The sequence below is a fragment of the Aquila chrysaetos genome, chromosome 22, assembly GCF_900496995.4.
Source record: "Aquila chrysaetos chrysaetos chromosome 22, bAquChr1.4, whole genome shotgun sequence".
NCBI classification, from domain to species: Eukaryota; Metazoa; Chordata; class Aves; order Accipitriformes; family Accipitridae; genus Aquila; species Aquila chrysaetos.
Window position 1 is genome coordinate 5336599 of NC_044025.1, and position 19785 is coordinate 5356383.

Sequence of the window (19785 nt, forward strand, 5' to 3'; positions counted from 1 at the left end):
CGCCTTCCCCAGGGGAACCCCATCCACCCACAACCTGGCCCTGGGGCTGAGCTCCTTCCTCTTCTCCCCAAGCCAGGCAGACTGACCAGCCCTTGCATTTTCAGGTACCTGGCTGCTCACAACTCTCTACGCAGCCTTCCTGCTCACATGCAGATGACGACACAGGCTGTGCCAGCCGCCTTCGGTCCTCCCCCATGGACAACTCTTGTTCTGCAGCAGCAAGTAGTGTGACAACGGCCTTCCCAGCACAGGGAAACCCCCTGCACATTGCCTGTACCATGGTATGTGACACAGGCACATGCAGCACCCCTACGCCAACACTCACCACTCTGCCTGTCCTTCTCAACACAGTAGCAGTTGTCGTAGAACTCGGTGAAGGTGGTGGCCAGCTCGTAAAGGTAGTCACAGAGCGTGTGCAATAACAAGTCCTCCAGGATTTTCTGCAGGATCTCAGGGAACCTCAGGATGCACTTGCCCAGTTTCCACTCCTTCTCATGGTCAAGGATGAGCACCTCCTCCCTAGCTGCCTTCCGCAGCATCTGCTCGTCAATATTGGCCAGGCGAGCAATAGCCCTGAAATGGTCCAAAACACAGTCTGCTTGTGAGGGTCCCACTGCTCAACCTGCCCGAGGGCCAGCCTGCAAGTTGGTCACGTGTCTGGCTTGTCTCAGGGCTAGCACTGGCCACCCGCTGACCTCCTCACTTGCCCGGTCCTGGGTTACCAGGCCAGAAGACAGCAACGAGCCCTGGGAATGCATGGGGAGACACTGCCCTCAGAGCGATCCAACAGGGCACTGCAGGGGAACAGGGAGGGATGTGCTCTGGGCACATGTGTTGGCAAGGACAGCTGATGCTGCCAAGCAAACCAGGGCTCAGGGTGCCAGAAAAACTGTGTGGGGCATGGCGACACCCAAGGTGAGCAGCTGCTGGAACGCAGGCTCACCCCTCTCTGACCACCTAAGTCCTCTAATGGAATTACCAGAAACTCCCACAGTTCCCACCCCGCTAGCTAAAGGGCTGGGGTGCATGTCACACCGAGGAGCCCTGTTTCAGATAGCAGAGGACACCATTTCCAATGACAAATAAAATCTTGCCTAAGGTACATAGCAGTGTAGCTGCCTTCTCTTACCAACTACACCCAACAGCACTGACGCAACTAAGTCACCCCTTTCCCCACATCTCCCTTTGTGACAAAGATGCAGAGAGCATCACAGACCAGCTCCAAGCAACTCCCTGCACGCTCAACCTACCTGATCCGTGTGAAAGCATACAGCAAATACGCAGCTGTGTTTCCTCGGTCATCCAGCATCTTGTCAAAGGAGAATACGTAATCGTTCAGTCTGTTGTGGGAGAGATCTGCATATTTAATACACCCAAAAGCGACTGATGTCTGGGCAGCTTTCAGCTCTTCTGCCGTGAGGACCTGTTGCAATTTCAAAACGGGTAACAGTCAAGAGGAAGAATGCTACATTGGCATTACAAACTGCAACACGCAGCCTTGGCCACTCAGTAGCCTCAAGGGGAAAGCGTGGTGCTCAGTGAAAGGCTCACACCCACTTTTCCACCTCAAGACACCAGATAACCCCATATCCACCCCTCACTTCTCCTGCCATCAAATGGCACTGCAGCCCTGCCAGGGTTAAGGCTGACTCCCTCTACTCCTGAAGGCCTGCAGGACTTCTGTGCCCCATGATGCCATAGAGGTTTGACGACCATACTGTGCTCCTGCTTCTTACAAATTGCACATACACATAACAAACACTTGGCCCTCCTACCCTTATAGAGCATTTTGGGCAGTCCAAACACTCACAAAACCCCTCTCTGGTGGAACAGCGCCCCGTCAGCGTGGCAAAGCACTTTGTGTCTGACTCACATGAGCCCTTGGGAGATTTGCAAGGTGTTTCTTTTCTGTACTTCCTTGTGTTCCTGTTTAAAAAGAGACCTTTCACCCTACACTGCACAGCACCAAGGAGCTGCACTTCCCAATTCCACTGCCTCACACAGCGCTTGGGCAGAGTTTGGTCCGTCTGTTCCATTCCATGTTCTCTCCAGGCCATCATGATCCAAGGCAGACAGAAATCTCATTAAGCAAAGGGCTTCCAGCAAACTCAGCCTCCAAGGGAAAGGGTGAAGCCTGATGCCAAAGCCCCCTGCAGATCCCCAGCCGTCCATCACCAGAAGTCACTGCTAGCCCAGCAGGCCAAGGCTGCAACTTTATATTCTGCCACCACCTCCTGCATCCTGGGGCAGTCACCACTGTTGCCATCACACCAGTGAGACCTGATGGTACCTGCAAGGCCAGCTACCCTGCCAGGCCCAGTTCTCCTCCCCCGTCCTCAAAAAGCTCTGCAGTACGAGCCAGAGGCCAGCATGCTGCCCGCAGCTCACATTTTCTCACTGCTGTGTACTCAGGGATGCTCTTCTTTCCCCGTGACATGCTACCAAATAACCACACTGATTGTGTACACAACCCGCGGCATCCCCTGGGCAGTTTGGCAGTGTCCATATTCTCGGGTCACATCCAGAATGTGGAAACCACAAGTCTGTGAACAAATCTGGGAAGTTCTCAGGAAAGATAAGCAATTTGTCACAACTACCTTGTCCCGTTCCTTGTCTTTCAGCTTGTCCATGGCTCTTTTCAGCCCTTCTTCCAGCAGGTCTATAAGACGTACTGTATCCCCTGAACGAGTTTTGAACTTCTTCCTGAAACAACACAGCCAAAATGACCACCTGCCTAAGAGGCAAAATACTCCCACAAAACTTGGGAACCTTGGGCAACACCCATCGGGTGGCCGGGAGGCGTGATCAGAAAGGGTCCAACAGTTAGAACCGTCCCAGTTCCAGACATAAGGCAGGACACAATACCAGTGCCAGACCCCTGCCCAGCCCAGCAAGTCACCTTTACTTTTATAACAAAGCTACAGCAAGACCACCCAGACTGTAACGGCACGTGACCCTCAGAGCACATTGGTTTAGTCACACCTTCACAGAGACACAAGAGCAACTCTGGAGCACAAGGACCTGGCTTGCAGACCAGGACACAGAGGTTCTCTTCCCAAATATTCATTTCATCCACCCCGAGGCAGGTAGACAATAATGGAAATCATGGCCTTTACCGTTGCCATCTCCCAGTATTCACATCAGCTTCTGCTGCACATTCTACCGGTGCCCCTCCCCAAATGCCAGGCAGCAGAAGCCAGGCCCAGGAGGGAACCTGACCACAGCACCACTGACTATGTGGATCAAGGACCCATGACACACAATGAAACGACACAGTTGTGAATAACAGCATGGGATGCAGTGCTTTGGGTTGGTTTTTTTTGTTTGTTTTGGCATACCACATACATACTTGTCAACAAACAAGAGCAAGTCTTCTGCATTCACTCAAACATCCTCTTCAGAGCACGTACAGAGGAAAATCTACATCCAAAGACTTACTTGTCTTCTCCCAGCACCACTCCAAATGCGGCATGGGCCACTCTGGTTACTTTGGGATCGTACCAGCCGATCATCTGTCCAGCTGCAAACACTGTTTGTAAATGCACCGACTGCAAGGAACAAATACCAACAGCTGGTTCTTAACCCACTCCTCCAGGTACAAATTTTCTTCCCAGCTTTATCACCTTCACAGTGCTGCTTTCACAATGAGACTTAAAATGTTTCTAGCTCCACAAACAAATTACACTTCAGAAAGGTCAACCTTTCAAAGAGTTTTCCTGGCTTACAGAAGCAGCAATTGGCAAATTCCCATCACTGCTCAGATACGGAGCTGACAACCTTGCATTTCCTCAGGTAAGGACAGACCCAACTATAAGCAGTACAAATCTCATTCCAGACTCATCTGTTGAGATCTAGGCTTCACCCACCTCCAGTGGTAACTGGGTCTCTCCCTAATCAATCGGTTCTAGGGGCGCTTCATGGAGACTGCCAGCCACCAAACTAGATTCACCATTACACCAATAAGGACAAGAGTAAATAATACCAACCACGCTGAAAACCCTATAGCATTCTGCCTATGTTACTGTTGCATCTGTCATTTAACACACTTTCTGATGATCTGTATCAGCAGCAAGAGCAGAGGTTGGCTTACTCACCTGGCCGCTATCGACAACATAAATAAGGATATCAGCTTTCTCTTCGCACAGCCTGTGTTTAAGAGCAGCTAGGTCAGATGTGTCGTACGTGTAACCTCCATCTGATTTCATGATCGTCAATGGGACAGGGAAACCTGGGACAAACACGATCTTGCGGCCATCATCAACCTGGACAAATCCTAGAAAAGCAATGGAAAACATTCTGTGTCGTATTGCACAGGGAGATTTGTGGGCCAGCACAGGCAGAAACACTTCCCTTCCCAGATGCTACCAGAAAGAAAAGGCCATGCACTCACATTATCAAATAATTAATGGCTCAAAATACAAAAAAACCTAAATGAGAACTCCTTTGCCATCCGAGTCACATTCTGTACTGCGCTTCCAGAACTCAAGATTATGCACAAGGAAGCAGATCTATACAGATCTGGCCTTACCAGAAAAGACCTATTGGATTTAAAAACTCCTGTCGCTAGCATCCAGCTCCACCTTTACAGCCACAAAAACAGCATCACAAAATATGGCATTAAAGGCAACAGAAACTCTGCAGAGATGCAGCGAAGACTTAGCACAAAGTCTTTCAGAGATAAGACTAGTCAGAACACTTCAGATGGTGAGACTCAAGAACTGCCAAATCCAGACAGGAACACATAAAAGCAGAGACTTGTTATGCTCCATTTGGCTTCTTGCCAGTCTCAAAGTCAACATGATCCAAAAATGCCACTGTCTTCAGAGAGATTTCTCAAAGTTCTCATACAGTCACAACACTAAGACCATGAAGTCTGTCATATATCACTCCTTGACTATTTACTAAGGATACAATAAATTTCAGTAGCTCCTCATGCTATTGCCTACAAATATCACCAACAAACTGCTTTTGGTGTCAGCAAGAAAGATTCAAGCTTTCTGGAATGATACATGTAAAAATCAATTCTGCTAATGCTTCTCTGTGAGGAAGTAACACAGAAGATCCACTCAGGAAATATGGCTGAGAAAAAGAGCAAGGGTGGGGAACATGCAACTTGAAAAACATCAGTCCTAAGCCTCGCTGAATAGGAGTGAGGTTACGTCGCTCATCCTGACAGCTGCAGAATTTCTGACTCTGAGACCAAAAGCCTCACCTTTATCTTCAAATTCTTTCACGATGTCTTTCATCATCTCGTGGTAGAATGATTCCCCTCTCTCTATGAGTGTGATGTCCAAGCAGCTGTAGATTTTCTGGAACTCTTGAGGAGGGAAATGCAACAAAATACTTCCATTAAGTGCACACAGTGAGAATTAGTGGCATATGTTTACCAATGGGCATAGCAAGTCCCTAAAGACATTTTCCATCTCTTGGTCAAGCCATCAGACTAGGAATCAGACTGGACTCGGGAGACAAAAGATTTTGCTGAAAGCCTCCACAGATAGGCCAGTACTTTGGCTGTATTGGCTGTTTTCTTTAAGCTTCTCATAGCAGTGCAGCAGTGATTTTAAAAAGAAAACTAGAGGATGGACTCGGACATAAAGGTGAGGAAAGCTACACTGTTCTACTGCTGAGACATGTTTCCGAATCTGGCAAAGTCACCTTTCCGTGACACGTCACAGATCAGCTCCCACGCTTTAATGAAGTCTGGGTTTTTGCTCTGCAGCAGCACCACACATTGGTAGGCACGTTTCTTAAATTCCTCCTCTGTGTCAAACCTCCTCTTGGATTCCTATGGTAAAACACACCACATGAAACAGCACCACTTTCTCCCCTGAAACATGCTAATATTCATGACAGGCTGTCCAAGCGTACTCATCTCAAAAGACAGAGAGGCAGCATGCTTACAAAGTCCTTTGATCGTGCCCCACGCAGACAACTCAATACCAAATACGCAATTCATACCCAGTGGCAGGTTATTGCAATAATCTATTAACAGTGATTCAGTTCTTTTGTTTCTCCAAAACTACACTGCAATTTGTAAAGCTCCTCAATCTGCTTTTCAGATGTTGACATAAATATCACATTTATTTGCTACAAATACCTTGTAAAAAGCTTGGAGATCCCCAATGGGAGGAGAAACAGTTAAGTAGTCCGGAAATTTGTCTTGGAGGTGAGCAATGAGCATTCCAAACTGGGTGCCCCAATCTCCTAAATGGTTTAACCTTGAAGCAATCAAAGAGCACGATAATAATGATTTCTCAAACATATGCTTTCAAATACACACATTTAAAAATATATATATTCTAAAAGAAGAAACACACATAATATCAGAAACCAAAACCAGGCAAGCCCCCCCAGTTTCACTGCAATGAAGCTGGTGCCCATCTTGATTCCTAACCCTGCTACACTTGCTCGGGTTAGTATCTTACTACACAAAGGATTATTTGTTATGTGCTTATAAACAAAGACCAATACAGACCAAAGCACAGAGACAGGTATTGCGTAAATTTAGCCAAACAAGCCCACCACACCCAAAAATCAACACTCACCTCAAAACATCATAACCTGCAAATTCGAACAGTCGGCACATACTTTCTCCAATGATGGTAGACCGCAGGTGGCCAACGTGCATCTCCTTTGCAATGTTAGGGGATGAAAAATCCACCACCACCTTAGACACAGTACCAAAGGAAGAAATGGATAAAAGGCAGCAGCCATGACCACACCCCATGTTTAATCTGTGTTTTGTTGGGGTGGGGACAGGGGGGAACAAGGCTCCCCTCCGCGGACCCTCACACCCTGTGCTGCCGACAGCACACAGCAACAGAGAAGGCCCAGCGGGGGACATCAGAGCAGGCTTCCAGCCGGGGGCTCTGCCGCACCCGCCCCGCAGAGGGTCAGGGATCGCTCCCAGGCTGACCTCGGCACAACACGCTGTCCCCGGGGAGCCCCGTTCCTCACCCACCAGAGACACACCGGGTACGGGCAGTCTATCCCATGGCCCCCATCCCTAAGTCACATCCCGTTGACTCTCCTCTAACAACCAGCTGACGTGGCCACTGCTCAACAAATCGCTTCGGGGGGAATTTCAAAGCTACCTGCAGTCCAGCACGTTTCATCTATACGGGAGCAGGATGCCTATGTGCTTACTGCCGTACCTTTTTCCTTTTGCCAACAGCTGGTGGTTGAACTCCGTTCATCAATAAACTGCTCAGCTGCTTCGACACAAAATCCTTTCTCAAGTGGACATTGATAAAACCTTTAGAGGAGAAAACCAGCAATGAGTGCTGGGGTTGCAGAAGTGCCTCAAACCACTTTTTGTCTCCTTCCCCCTTGGATTTCTGTTTCCACGCATCAAAGACAAGAGCATATGAACTTAGCTTGACAAAATAAATTTTTCAGGGACAGGACAACAAAGCTGTCACTAGAAGACAATTTCTGTTCCCAGATTACAGGAGTCTGTTTCACACCACTATGGCCTTTACTGCAGGACTTAGATGCTGCAAGCTAGTCCACTGACGTAACTACTTTTTGCACACTGTCACTCAAAGGTGAATTTATAAAAACACTTTTTTATGAGAAAATAAACAAACTTGCCAGGGTTTGCAGAATGCAAAACCAAATCCTGCTTTGTCTCCTTTTTTTTAAATTAATATCCTAAAACATATAGTTTCACCTGGGATAATCCATGCTTGTGGGACGACACTGTTTTACTTCTCCTGCTTCACAGAGCTAATGAACAAGCTTCTGCCCAAGCACTCGAAGGGCTGTGCCATGTGATTTTTGTGTTTATGCTGAAGCCCTAAGGAATATGAGCCCTTGTATTTCTTCCTGGGTCACAGGGACAAAACAGATGCAGCAATTAATAACCTCCATGCTACTCCAGCACCTCAGTGCTGAGAGGACAAGGTCTCCTCATCATGCAAGCAACAGTGAGAAGGGCATATTGATTTTTGCTGTGATTTCATGATCGTGGCCTGATACCCATCACCAATATTTGAAGGGGAAAAGCTGGTCCCTTAAGGATCAGTGGAAAAATTGCTAATTAAAGGGCTCAGGATTGCACTTGCCAATTCTAATACAGAGGTAGATTTGCTGCTGCTGCACAAGTCTGAGGGCTGCAAAGCTCACCAAGACAGAAGCGGCTAATTCTCCTTGTAATTGCAGTTTTAAATCACAAATTAGTTGAACTCAACTCAGCTTCCCTGATCACCATCCAGTATAAAATCACCCCATCAGCATTAAAACATACAAAGGGTGTAACATGAAACTATCTTACCAGGACCGGCAATTTCAACCTTCTCAATGCATTCGTTGGCAGGAATATTTTTTGATATTTTCTCAGCGATTTCTCTTGGGCTAACCTTCTGTTCCTTGGTTTTGAGCAGTATCTGAAACACAACAAGACGACCAAGTAAAATTCAATCATCCAAAACATTCTACAGAGTGAAACAGAAAGCATAGATACTGCGACATTAAAAAATCCTCATGATCCTTTAGCTTCATAATGCAGAGACACACAAACAAAAATATCTCTAGCAAATTTTACAGATTACATCAGCTCTCTCCACACAGCAGAAGTCTTAACTAGACCCAACACGTTCACTCCTTTCTGCTAAGGGCAATTAAAGGGTAGTTCTTATGTCAGAAGAAAATCTTCCCAGCTATTTTTCAAAACCTGTTAAGTGGTTTGCAAATTTGTATTTCCCTAAGCTAGTAAAAGGGACAAACTCTTTAAAGATCAACATAGCTGGCACAATCCTTCACATTGCTTCAAAATCTTGTTCATCAGTCTCACGGGTATCCTCAGCTCTACCAGCATTCATATTTGAAGTTTTGAACTGTTCCTACTGTAGATGCTGAGTGTGGTTTCAAAACAAGTCTGCTGATTTATGATTAAAAGCATCCAAAGCAAACTGCCTTCAGTCCCACCTTAGACTCAAACTTAATAAATAAATAAAATCCAACAACCCAAGCAACCAAAGATAATCCTAACACTGCCCAATCTTCTTCAAAGAGCATCAGAAAAACTGCTGGTAAAGTAGCTCTCCTTCTCCCTCCAGACATAAACAGCCCACTGTGAGGAACTCAAGTAGCACGATGCAAGTTCACATACACTGATAGCATCAGAATGGTTTGGGCTGGAAAGGACCTTCAAAGATTGTCTAGTCCAACTCCACAATTTCTTTGTCCATTCCCAAAGCATCTTCTCACATAGCTTTTTGCAAGTCTTACAAAAACACCCTTTAGGAGGGTTCTATGAGCTAGCCCAACCTGTGCCTTGCAAAACACTACATTCACACTGCATAAAATTACCACACCTATTTGTTTCCCAGCACATGATTTTCCATTCTTACTGTGAAGTGTTTGAAAATAATCTATCACCTCACTCCCATCAGGCCCACAAAGAGCACGTACCTCTCTGTCAACTCAGAACTCATACTCACTACTGCTTGTATTTGCTCACTTGCAGTCTGCTGCAAAACGTGACTTCTACTTAAGTTTCAGCTTCCTGTTTAACCTGCCATACAGTTGATCATAACAGGATCCTTACAAGATGGTAAAGGCTTAAAATGGGCAAGAAAAGAAAACCTCCTTAGCCTTTAATGCTACTCAAAGTGCAAACTACAGGAAAAATAAACGCAAAACCAGATTACGGGCATGTCATACCAGATTACAGGCATGCTACCTGAATCATTCCAGAAACAGTGACCTACTCCTGTTACTCTAAGGAGCAAGCAGAGCTCCTGGCTCAAACCCCAGGCATTAATATGCTAACGAGCTCCCAGGGAAACAATATGCATTTGTGAGGGCTGTTTCCACATCGGGGCACTGCAGGGAGAGGTTGCTGCCTGGCACGTACCAGTGCTGCCTGCGAGTCAGGGCACCTCCTGCTCCTCTGGCAGTCAGGGTGACCGGTGTTTCAGCTCTGCACAGGGGACACCCCGGGGGAGCCAGGCTCTACGGGGAGACGCGCACCACGGTCAAGTCCCTAAAACTCAGGCTGACGGAAAGTACATAACCTGCTGCTCTCAGAGGGAAATGACTGAACCGCATCCCCTGGCTCCGCTGATACGCTGATACGCTCCGAGTATGCTGCATGTGCGAGTATTGCCAAGCTCAGGCCCAGCTCACATGGCGTGCCTTTCCAGGGAACAAACTCTACAGGCAAGCCCAATACTAGGAACCCTTATTCACCAGTACAGCTGACAATCTGGAACTTGAAACCCTGGCTTGAAGGGGACCGTTCAGACACTGAGTTATGTGAACAACGTCAACACTGAGAAGCCAGGACTGCTCGAGAATCCCAACCGCGACTTAATTGGGGTAAAGCAGCGGTCAAAAAAATGGCAAAGCTCTGAAAGCCCATGTCAGCGCAGTCACCCAGGGTGCTCCTCTGGCTGGAGCCCAGTCACAATATGCTAACGAGACCAAGGGAAGACGACGCATATTTGTGAGGGCTGTTTCCGCCTTGGCACTTCAGACCAAGAGCCTGCTGGCTGGCACGTATCGATGCTGCCCGGGAGTCAAACTCATTGTAGCAGGACAACAGACACAGCGGCTGCAGGTGACAACCTGGGAGAGTAGAATTTCATGGGTGTTGGTGCAAGCTTGATGTCAAAATTACCAGTCTAATAGATTAATAAAGGTGAATTGACAACAGAACACTTAAAAAATGCCCTCAAAACAACAAAAACAAAACAAGTTGCTTCTGTTGAGATTGCAAAATAAAAGATCTGTAATTACAAAGAGTCTACCTATTCACTCAAAGGCATCAGTGCATTGAAAGCTTGGGTGCTTTAGCACCTAAGCTAGAACGCACTACCTTCTTTCTCCCCCACCTCCCGGTTTTACTTCAGCACAGTCCCAGCCCACTGAGCAACTCCTGAAGTGTCTCTCATTCTGTTTGGGTCCTCTTTGGCCAAATACCTTCCAGAAAGCAAGGGTGCCAGAATTTTCACAGTAACTGTTGATACTAGCCAGGTTAAAAAAAGCCCTCACTCCTTCCTTTGCACACACTTAACAGGTGTTCTGTAAAGTGGAACCATTCCTACAGTTGCCTGAAAACCTCCAAGATCAGAACATCGTAATAAAAGCCCCATGTTTCCTGCCTTTTGCTCAATTAAAAGAAAGTAGAGATGCCACCAACCATAGATGTAGGATTGCCCACACAGCCAACCCTCAGCAAATGCTTGGATAACAACAGCCAATAAGATAGGAACACGAGCACAAAAAGTGTGCGGAATGGTGCACTCAAATCCGTCTGAAAGAGCATTTGTCACAAAACTGAAAATGCTTAAAGGAACACAACAACAATCAGCCAAATTTGGCTGTAACCAGGGAATTAACAAGACACTGTCGTGGTTTAACCCCAGCCAGCAACTAAGCACCACGCAGCCGCTCACTCACTCCCCCCACACCCAGTGGGATGGGGGAGAAAATTGGGAAAAGAAGTAAAACTTGTGGGTTGAGATAAGAATGGTTTAATAGAACAGAAAAGAAGAAACTAATAATGATAATGATAACACTAATAAAATGACAACAGTAATAATAAAAGGATTGGAATGTACAAATGATGCACAGTGCAATGGCTCACCACCCGCCGATCGACGCCCAGTTAGTCCCCTGCTCCCACTCCCCCAGTTTCTATGCTAGACGTGACGTCACATGGTATGGAATACCCCTTTGGCCAGTTTGGGTCAGCTGTCCTGGCTGTGTCCCCTCCCAACTCCTTGTGCCCCTCCAGCTTTCTCGCTGGCTGGGCACAAGAAGCTGAAAAATCCTTGACTTTAGACTAAACACTACTTAGCAACAACTGAAAAAATCAGTGTTATCAACTTTCTTTGCATACTGAACTCAAAACATAGCACTGTGCCAGCCACCGGGAAGACAATTAACTCTATCCCAGCTGAAACCAGGACACACTTTTGAAACAAAGGAGTCGGAGCAGCAAGAAGGACAGTGCTTGAGCAGTCGTCTACACCTGGCTGGACACTGTGAGAAGGTGCGCAGGCCCCACAATGACCCCCGCTGCCAGCTGCCGCCAGTGGCCCGCGCCGGAGCTCGCAGAGGGCAGTTCAGGATGCAGCACGCAGGGACCCGCGCCCCGGCCGGGCGCAGAGGGGAGCGCCTGGGCCCCTTCTCACTGCCGTGTGCATCAGTGGTGGCAAGAAGCTGCAGCACCCACCCCAACAGAAGGTGTGGGCAACGAGGGGAACCTGCACTCCTGCGTGTTTGTAACCCACCTGCCCTGCGAGAAAGGGGGGGCGCGCACAGAACTCTGTGCAAATGTGTGTGGGGACATTATACTTTTCTGTCATTACAGAAGAGTATTTAGAGATCTGTAGGTGTTTATCAACATTTTGTAACTGTCCAGAATTGTGATTTATTGTTTTGCTGATATTAGTTCCAAACATATAGCTCACTAATTGGTAGTTACTTGCACATCATTAGTAAATCAATGCAGCACTGAAATCCTGATTTGATTTAGATGCCATGAAACGAGCAGTTTTTCTGTGTGACACACACGTAACTCTCTCATACCAGCCATCTAAACAGAGGTTTAAAGGTCTACTCTGTGAAGGCCAATGCTTCCCTTAAAATGCTGTTAGATACTCACTGAATTCTCAGCCCAGAGGCCTGCAACAAGCCTGAAACAGGTCCAATATTGCAACTCTCACTGTGTTGACAGTTGTGTATCACTTAGCTTCCAACAGACAACATCCCCATTTTTTTTTTTCTCTTTTTAAGATTATTTGGATTTACCTGTGTTATGCCCATGGCGCTGTTACACTGGTAATCCCCAAATTTGGGCTGCTGACTTGGCGTCACCACTAATGGAGGGTTTTCTAAATCTGGGTAGGCAGCCTGAATAGCAGTTCCAAAGATCTCCTGAAGACAGCTGTTGATATTAATCATGCTTTTTGCTGTTTTACTTCTTTCCTCCTGAAGGCTCTGAAAAAACAAAATCCAGAAGGCTAAATTCACAACATCTGAGGAGCCGTTACATCCTCCTTTTTTTCCTTGGCTGCCTGGCAAAGCATGGCTGACAGATTGGGCTGACACCTCTAGGCACAGGAGCAACATATGCAACATAAAAATCAAGTGATTCAAGAGCTGCTTTTCCCTTTGAACCTCACAGCACAAACACTTCCCCTGAATGCAGGGCTGCATTACTTCCCACACCTTTGTCAGTGATCCTGGTAGAGACCTCGGCTGGGCTGCCCGTTACAAGACTAGCCAAGACTTGGTGGTGTGGGCTTATTAACCTACGGACATTGTTCATAAAGTAGGTTTCTGTTTAAGGAACCAAGAAATATCTGATGTGCCACCAACAATTAAGGCGTCAGAATGCAGAGTGAGCATGCTGTCACACATCACTAGCTGTAACAAACTGACATCATTTATTTAGCTTGTCTTAATGAGAACAAAACCCACACGCTACAGCATTAATTCTTTATTCCCTTACCTTTTGAAGGAAATTTAACCGATACTTAAGTTTTGCGTTTTCGTCTCGCAACCCTTCCAGACTCGGGGAGACTCCCAAGCATCCAAAGTTCTTCAGACGCTCAATTTCTGCAGTTAACAACTTGATCTCGTTTTCCTGAAAAGCAAATTAAATTGTCACACAGTAATTCTTGGACTGGGAGGACAGAAGGTGAGGAGCTACAAGATCTTGGATACAGTTCTAGTTTTGCCTCATAAAGGTAACAGCAATGACATGTAAGTTGAATAATTCCAAACAATTAATGTTTAAAGGTGGTTTCTATTTGTGTCAAAACCAGGGATCCTGAAACATTCTTAGTAAGTCAATGAGATAATAATCTCACTAATATCAAGACAGAAGTGCAAGACAGACAACAGGTCACGCTAATAAAATATATTCCCAAAATAAGCACTTTCTCCAGCTTTTTTAATCTAATAAAGATGTCAAATGATTTGACTCAAAATTCCCTAAAGCCTCCTTCAGCCAGTTTCACCATCTCACAGGCCACAGTTTCTCTTCCAGAGGATGAAACCACAATCACTCATGCAATTCCAGCAAGCTCAAACACCAACTGGAGACAGAAATGCCACTAAGTACAGTGTGCTGCTTCGTAGGGGAAGCGATAGGGCCTTTTCTGCGTCGTGCGCTCACTTCCACCTTGCCACACAACCTTTCCTTCCCTACCTCCAGTGTGGCTTCTCCCTTAAAACTGACGTAAGGCATTCAGGAGCAATCAGGAATTTCAGGTGGACCTCTGTGCTCCAAATAAACAAACTTCCCTACGCTTCCCCGTGCCCCTCCAGACTTCGCAGCCTGGGACACAGGCAAATGCTTCACCAGGCAGTCTTAGCCCAATGGCTGGAGGCTGCTACAAGGAGCAGTAATTTTCCTCATCCCACCCCCTGAAGTATCTGAAACTTCATCTCTGTTGTCCATCTCTTGTCCTCTCCTGTAATAGGCTTTGTGCCCATCAGCTACAAACCTGGCTCACAAACAGAAGTTTGGAAGCTACTGAAAATTTAAACGACTCAAATGCTGCTATGGAGGGAGAGGCAGCTGGAAGAGGCAGTGAGCACTCCCCACCCTGGCTCGCCAGCCCCTCATCACACTCATTTAGGCTCTCCTCTACTAGAACTCCCACAGCAGGAGGCAGCTCAGGCCACTAAACCTTATCAAAAAGGGCTCATTTACTTTGCTGCTCTTGAAACAATCAGAATATTTAATTAAGGAAAAAAATGGGCCATCAAATTTCCTGGTTTTATATGGCCACCTGAATAACAGCTCCCACAAGTGCCACTATAACTAACTGCAGATGTTCAAAAAACCTAAGCTCAGCCAAAACAATCTTAAGATCGGCCTGTTTGTGGACCAAGCTGAAAATCAGTACTTTTGAGGTCATTCTTCATTTGTGCTTCGGCTTCCAGCACACTTTTTTTACAGCCTCACTGTCTCCTCTGCTGCAGGAGAAGAGGATGCTTCCTGCAGGTTCAGATGTGAAGAAACATGACTTTGAGAAAAAATACCTTTATCAAAATCTCTGGTTTGGCACTTAGCCAACTAAAATCATTGAACGGCACAGCTGTAGCTCAAAAATGACTCACTTCAAATAGTCCATTGCAGCTTTTCCTTTTGCAGCCTATTACTTCTTTTTTTAACCCAAGGCAGATCACCCCTCCAAATCAGGCTGGTTTTTTCTCACATACGTATACATACCTTCTCCCATATAACCAACAGAAAATATATATTTTTTTTTATTTTCAACTTTTTTACTGGCCTGACTTGGTAGCATTTCATATAACTTACAGACCCATTTGAAATACTTTCAGACTGAACTTCAAGTTTAAAATAGCGCAAGAGAGATTTCACTGCATTGTTTTACAGTTGTTTCACTGTAAGTTTAAGGAATCGTTATTGCTATAAACTGACTTAAAGGAATGTTGGAGCAGTGACGTATGCTTTAAGAAAGCACAAAGATATCTTCTACTCTTAATATCACATTATCTGTAAATTCTGTGTCCAACCAGTATCACCTTCTCTCTAGCAAAGCCACCAGCTTCAGGACAGGTTAGCAAGACCCTTAGGAGAGTATTGCATTGAGGACGAACATTGTCCACATCCAGAAATTTGCATTCTGCTTTTGAAATTAAAATCACTACATATCCGAGCCAACAAGCAGCTCACACGTGTTCCTCCTGCGTTAAAAGAATCCCCCAAAGCTATAGCCACCGAGATATTTCAGTACCATTGGCAAACTTTACAGAACAGAAATTGGATTTGGATTTTTCTCCATAATCACAGATACCTCTTGCCACCCAAGTTAAGACTTGCAGGAGGCGAGATGACCAGTATCTTACTGGAGCTTCTTTCCATATCGGTAAACTACAAGAGAGGATGAGGAAAGGGGTTTATCCACGTGCATGGCCAGAACCCAGAACAAGGGTTCCTGGGAATCACCGACCCCTGGGGCAGACATCTGGCCCAAACAGTTTTTCCCACACAAAACCAGGGTGACAATTAGTATCCTAATTGCTTGGATTTAGCCAGGAGGTAAAAAGCTCTAAAGCAATGACATAGTTCATTAAGTCTCATCTACTTCTTTCCCATGACTGCACCAAACCAGCCAATTCACAGCACAAACACCTGCCAATAGGAGGCATTCAGGCTGGCCCCATTCCAGATTTGACCAAGCCCAACGTGTCAGCCCAGACTGTCACGTTTTCCTATCATGTTTTGTGCTCCTCTCCTTCAGAGAGTTTCAGTAGCAGTCCCTATGTTAACTTGAGTGTGAACTGAAAGCAAAAGGTTTCACCATGGTGGCCTAGCTGCCTACCCCAATATTGCTGCTGCCATTTAAATCTCCCTTTTTGTGCTCATCAACAGCTAACACAGATGATGAAATGAACTCTTCATTCAAAACCACCTAGCAGAAAAGCCTGAACTCAGCAATGATTACACTGAGTTCCAGAATCGATGGGGTTAAGATCACAACAGCTGGGCTGGGACAGCCGCACGGCTGAGTACAGCTAACAGCTCCAGAACTGGCAACAAGGGCATGCTGGTTCATGGGCCAGTCAGGAGGGGAACGCCACTCGTGACCCCCCTCTCTGGTGACCAGCAATAGGACACCAGGAAACGGAATGAAGCTGCATCAGGGGAAGTTCAGGTGGGACATAAGGAAAAGGTTCTTCACCGAGAGGGTGGTGTGTCACTGGAACAGGCTCCCCAAGGAAGCGGACACGGCACCAGGCCTCTCAGAGTTCAAGGGGTGTCTGGATGACACTCTTAGTCATATGGTTTAGTTTTAGGTAGCCCTGCGAGGAGCAGGGAGTTGCACTCAATGATCCTTATGGGTCTTGTTGCCAAGCTCGCCTGGAAAAAGGTCTTTAGACGTTTGCATGTTATAAATGCCCCTTATCACAGCAACCTGTGATAAAGCTAATTCTCTAGCAAATCATCTATGAATGCTGGATGTTATTAAAGGGTTACTATAAATTCTAAATTCTTTCTGAAAAACAAACTACTACGTTAAACTACAGACACCCCTTGTAACTCCTCTCTCACAGTACCATCCAAGTGAGGAAAGGAGACACCACCGATACACCTCTGATCTACAAAACATGTGACTGCGAAAAGGAAGGAAAAAGCTGCTGTTCAGGACATAAAGTGTCACCCCCTGGATTATTCTGCCTGCACAGCCCTGGACATATCACAACTTGTCAGTAAAGGGTCATACCTGATGACCACCTCACGAGAAGCTGCGGGAATTACATGAGGCCATGCTGACATCTCCAAGGGCTCTTTCGTCAGCTGAGTGCTAGAAATCTTCCCCTCACCTGCGAATACAAGAAAACTATAGCTTTTTCAATAGGACCAAAATAATCCCTACATTTTCCCTTAGCACGTAAGAATGTCTTCCAAGGACCCCACTGAATTAACATGAAACTCGCATAAGCCTCTGTCTCTGGACTTTAAATTGGTAGTGCTTTTCTCCATCACATTTAAACAAAATAAAGAGAGAAAATGGCCTGAGAAAGCATGGCAAAGGGGTTACAGCACGTCTCTTCCTTCCCCTCCTTCTTGCTTCCTGCATAGTTTATATCTCTGCTACTACTCTGCCACTACTCTGCCAAGCCTTTGCTGAGCCAGCTCAGTGCAATAACTCAGCACGCACTCTTTGTTCTTTGTTGGGTTATTTTCCCGAAAAGCTAATGATTCCTGTCAGCCAGCTCACAACGGGCTCCAGGGCGTGCTGGAGCTGGCACCAGGGAGCACATGGCTGGGAGTGAGGTGACAGGTAGATTCAGGCTCAGTAATCCCACATGGCCTCCTTTAGCCTCCTGGAGTTAAAGAGCTGAACACTGTCCCTCTTGCTTTGCTTCAGAGTGACTGGAATTTGTTTATGGACTAAAGACCAGACAGCAGTGACAGCAAAGGGAGAACCAGCTTGCCACAATACCTGAGATGCCCTTCCTCTCCTGAGCAGCTACAAAGGAGAAACGCAAAAACAAAGGCAAAAAGGAGTTGCAGAGATTCAACAGCCAGATTTATTATCTCAGTGTTTTATGGTGGTGCCTACTGTATGTTTGAATTCTGAGTAGAAAACGTACTGAAAAGTTGCTCCAGAACACATGTGTATGGTAGCCAAAAAAACCACAAGCCACATGTCCAGAATCTCTCAGTAACATGTTCTTGGGGCAACATAGGAGAAGTTAACCTGTAGGATTCAGAGTTTTCCTAGAGCTACCTCTATGCTCTACTGTCGATACCACTCATTAGGTAGGATAGACTTGGCAGTCCAATTTATTTATTATTACTACAGCCACTGCAAAGGGAAAGGGTTGTCACCGTCTTTTTTCCGAACCCAAAGCACCTTATGGTTGCAGTAACGCTGTGTGAGAAAGCCAGGACTGCCATTAGCGTACCTGCCCTCCAAGAGGTCCTCTGAAAGCGCGTCCCTGGCTGCTCTGGGCTCCCAGGACCCGCCGGGCTCAGGGCTCCCCTTCCGAGCGCAGGAGACCCTCCTGCCCGTCGCCTCGCCTGGCCGCAGGGCGATCCTTGCACGGCCGCCACAGCGAGCGGCCAGCGAAAGGACCAGCACGAGGAACGAGGGTGGTAACACACCAAGCCGTGTTTGACAGCTCCCTGCTGCTTTTTTTCCAGAAGTTTTTTGCAGAATTTCACCTTGACCCCTCACCCTCGCTGAATAGCGCTAAGAGCTGAACCACGCGCCCTGACCTCAAGACACAGGGTCTCAGGGACGAGAGCGTGCTTTTGCTCGACGTTTTGCCTCAAGAGAAACGAAAGAAGCCGAGGAAGGCGCTTCAGCCCCCGCCCGCTTTCTGCCTTTCCGTCCGACACGGGCCCAGCCCCGCCGACACCCGCCCCGGCCGCCAGGCTCCGGTGAGTTTCCACCGGGGGAGCCCCCCCCCGGCCGCAGCCCCCTGCCCGGCGGGCTCAGCCGCCACCTGCGGCCCCCCCCGCGATCCCCGGGACCTCCAACGCCTCCCCCCCGCGGGAGGCCGCCGCGGACGCGCCCGCCGGGCCCCGCTCCGTCCCCGGCCGAGGCGGCCTGCGCGGAGCCGGTCCCGCCAGGGAGCCGGCGGGGCAGGGGCCGACCCCGGGCTGGCCCCGGCCGTGCCGTGCCGTGCCGTGCCGCGCCGCGCCGCGCTCCCCCGTCCCCGTCCCCGCACCTGCCGCGCCAGCCGAGCTGCGGACTGCGCCACCCGCGCCTCCATCCTCCACCGGCCGGAAGCGGAAGTAGCGGAAGCGGAAAGCGCGTGGGGAGGGGGGGGAAAGAGGTTCGAAGGCGGCGGCAGCGCCCCCGGGCGACGGGGAGGGCGCGGGCAGCGTCCTGCGTCTGACGTCAGCCCCGCCACGGGCGGCAGCGAGGCCCGCGCGCCCCGGGGGGGGGGGGGCGTGGCTGGCGGCGAGGGGGCCGTGGCCGACGGGGGCGTGGCCGGCGGCGGGGGGGCGTGGCCGGCGGCGAGGCGCGGTACCGGGGCCCGTGGCGGCAGCGGGCGCCGCTGCGGACGGCATGGGCGGGGAGGCAGCGGTGCGCGGTTCGTTACAGCTCTTCGGCTGGGAAGGGCTGACCCGAACCACCCACCGACCCCAGCCCCGCGCCGGGTGTGACCAGAACGCGCCCGAGAAAGTTCCAGGCCCCGCGTAGGAAGCGGAGGCCCGGCGTTGGCTCGCGCCTCCCGCGAGCGCTCGGGCCGGCGGTCCGCAGCGGCCCAAAGCGCAGCGACGGCCGCCGGTAGCAGCGGCACAGCGAACTCCCGGGAAAAGGCAGAAAACGG

At 48.2% G+C, this 19785-nt stretch overlaps 2 protein-coding genes across 4 annotated transcripts in view; one reads left to right on the forward strand and one right to left on the reverse strand.

Annotated features, from left to right (window-relative positions):
• The window catches only part of LOC115333995 (rho GTPase-activating protein 7-like), a 24601-nt gene extending 23499 nt beyond the window's left edge, over positions 1–1102 (forward strand). Inside the window, exon 13 of the mRNA XM_029997616.2 lies at positions 105–1102. The gene's annotated coding sequence lies outside the window, so the exon portion shown is untranslated. The remainder of the gene's footprint in view (positions 1–104) is intronic.
• The window catches only part of RARS1 (arginyl-tRNA synthetase 1), a 19499-nt gene extending 198 nt beyond the window's left edge, over positions 1–19301 (reverse strand). The window contains exons 1-15 of one of the 3 annotated variants that reach the window (XM_029997620.2): positions 19177–19264; positions 17220–17319; positions 13469–13603; positions 12766–12954; positions 8279–8390; positions 7158–7258; positions 6549–6670; positions 6101–6221; positions 5659–5788; positions 5213–5317; positions 4095–4273; positions 3439–3548; positions 2598–2703; positions 1251–1423; positions 326–573 (exon numbers count right to left, since the gene is read on the reverse strand). In XM_029997620.2, coding sequence (XP_029853480.1) covers positions 326–573; positions 1251–1423; positions 2598–2703; positions 3439–3548; positions 4095–4273; positions 5213–5317; positions 5659–5788; positions 6101–6221; positions 6549–6670; positions 7158–7258; positions 8279–8390; positions 12766–12918 — 1660 coding nt within the window. In that variant the 5' untranslated portion in view covers positions 12919–12954; positions 13469–13603; positions 17220–17319; positions 19177–19264. Of the gene's footprint in view, positions 1–325; positions 574–1250; positions 1424–2597; positions 2704–3438; positions 3549–4094; positions 4274–5212; positions 5318–5658; positions 5789–6100; positions 6222–6548; positions 6671–7157; positions 7259–8278; positions 8391–12765; positions 12955–13468; positions 13604–17219; positions 17320–18408; positions 18541–19176 lie in introns of those variants that run through there. The other 2 variants (XM_041119309.1, XM_029997619.2) reach the window with 2 other exon arrangements.
• Positions 19302–19785: the final 484 nt, after the last annotated feature.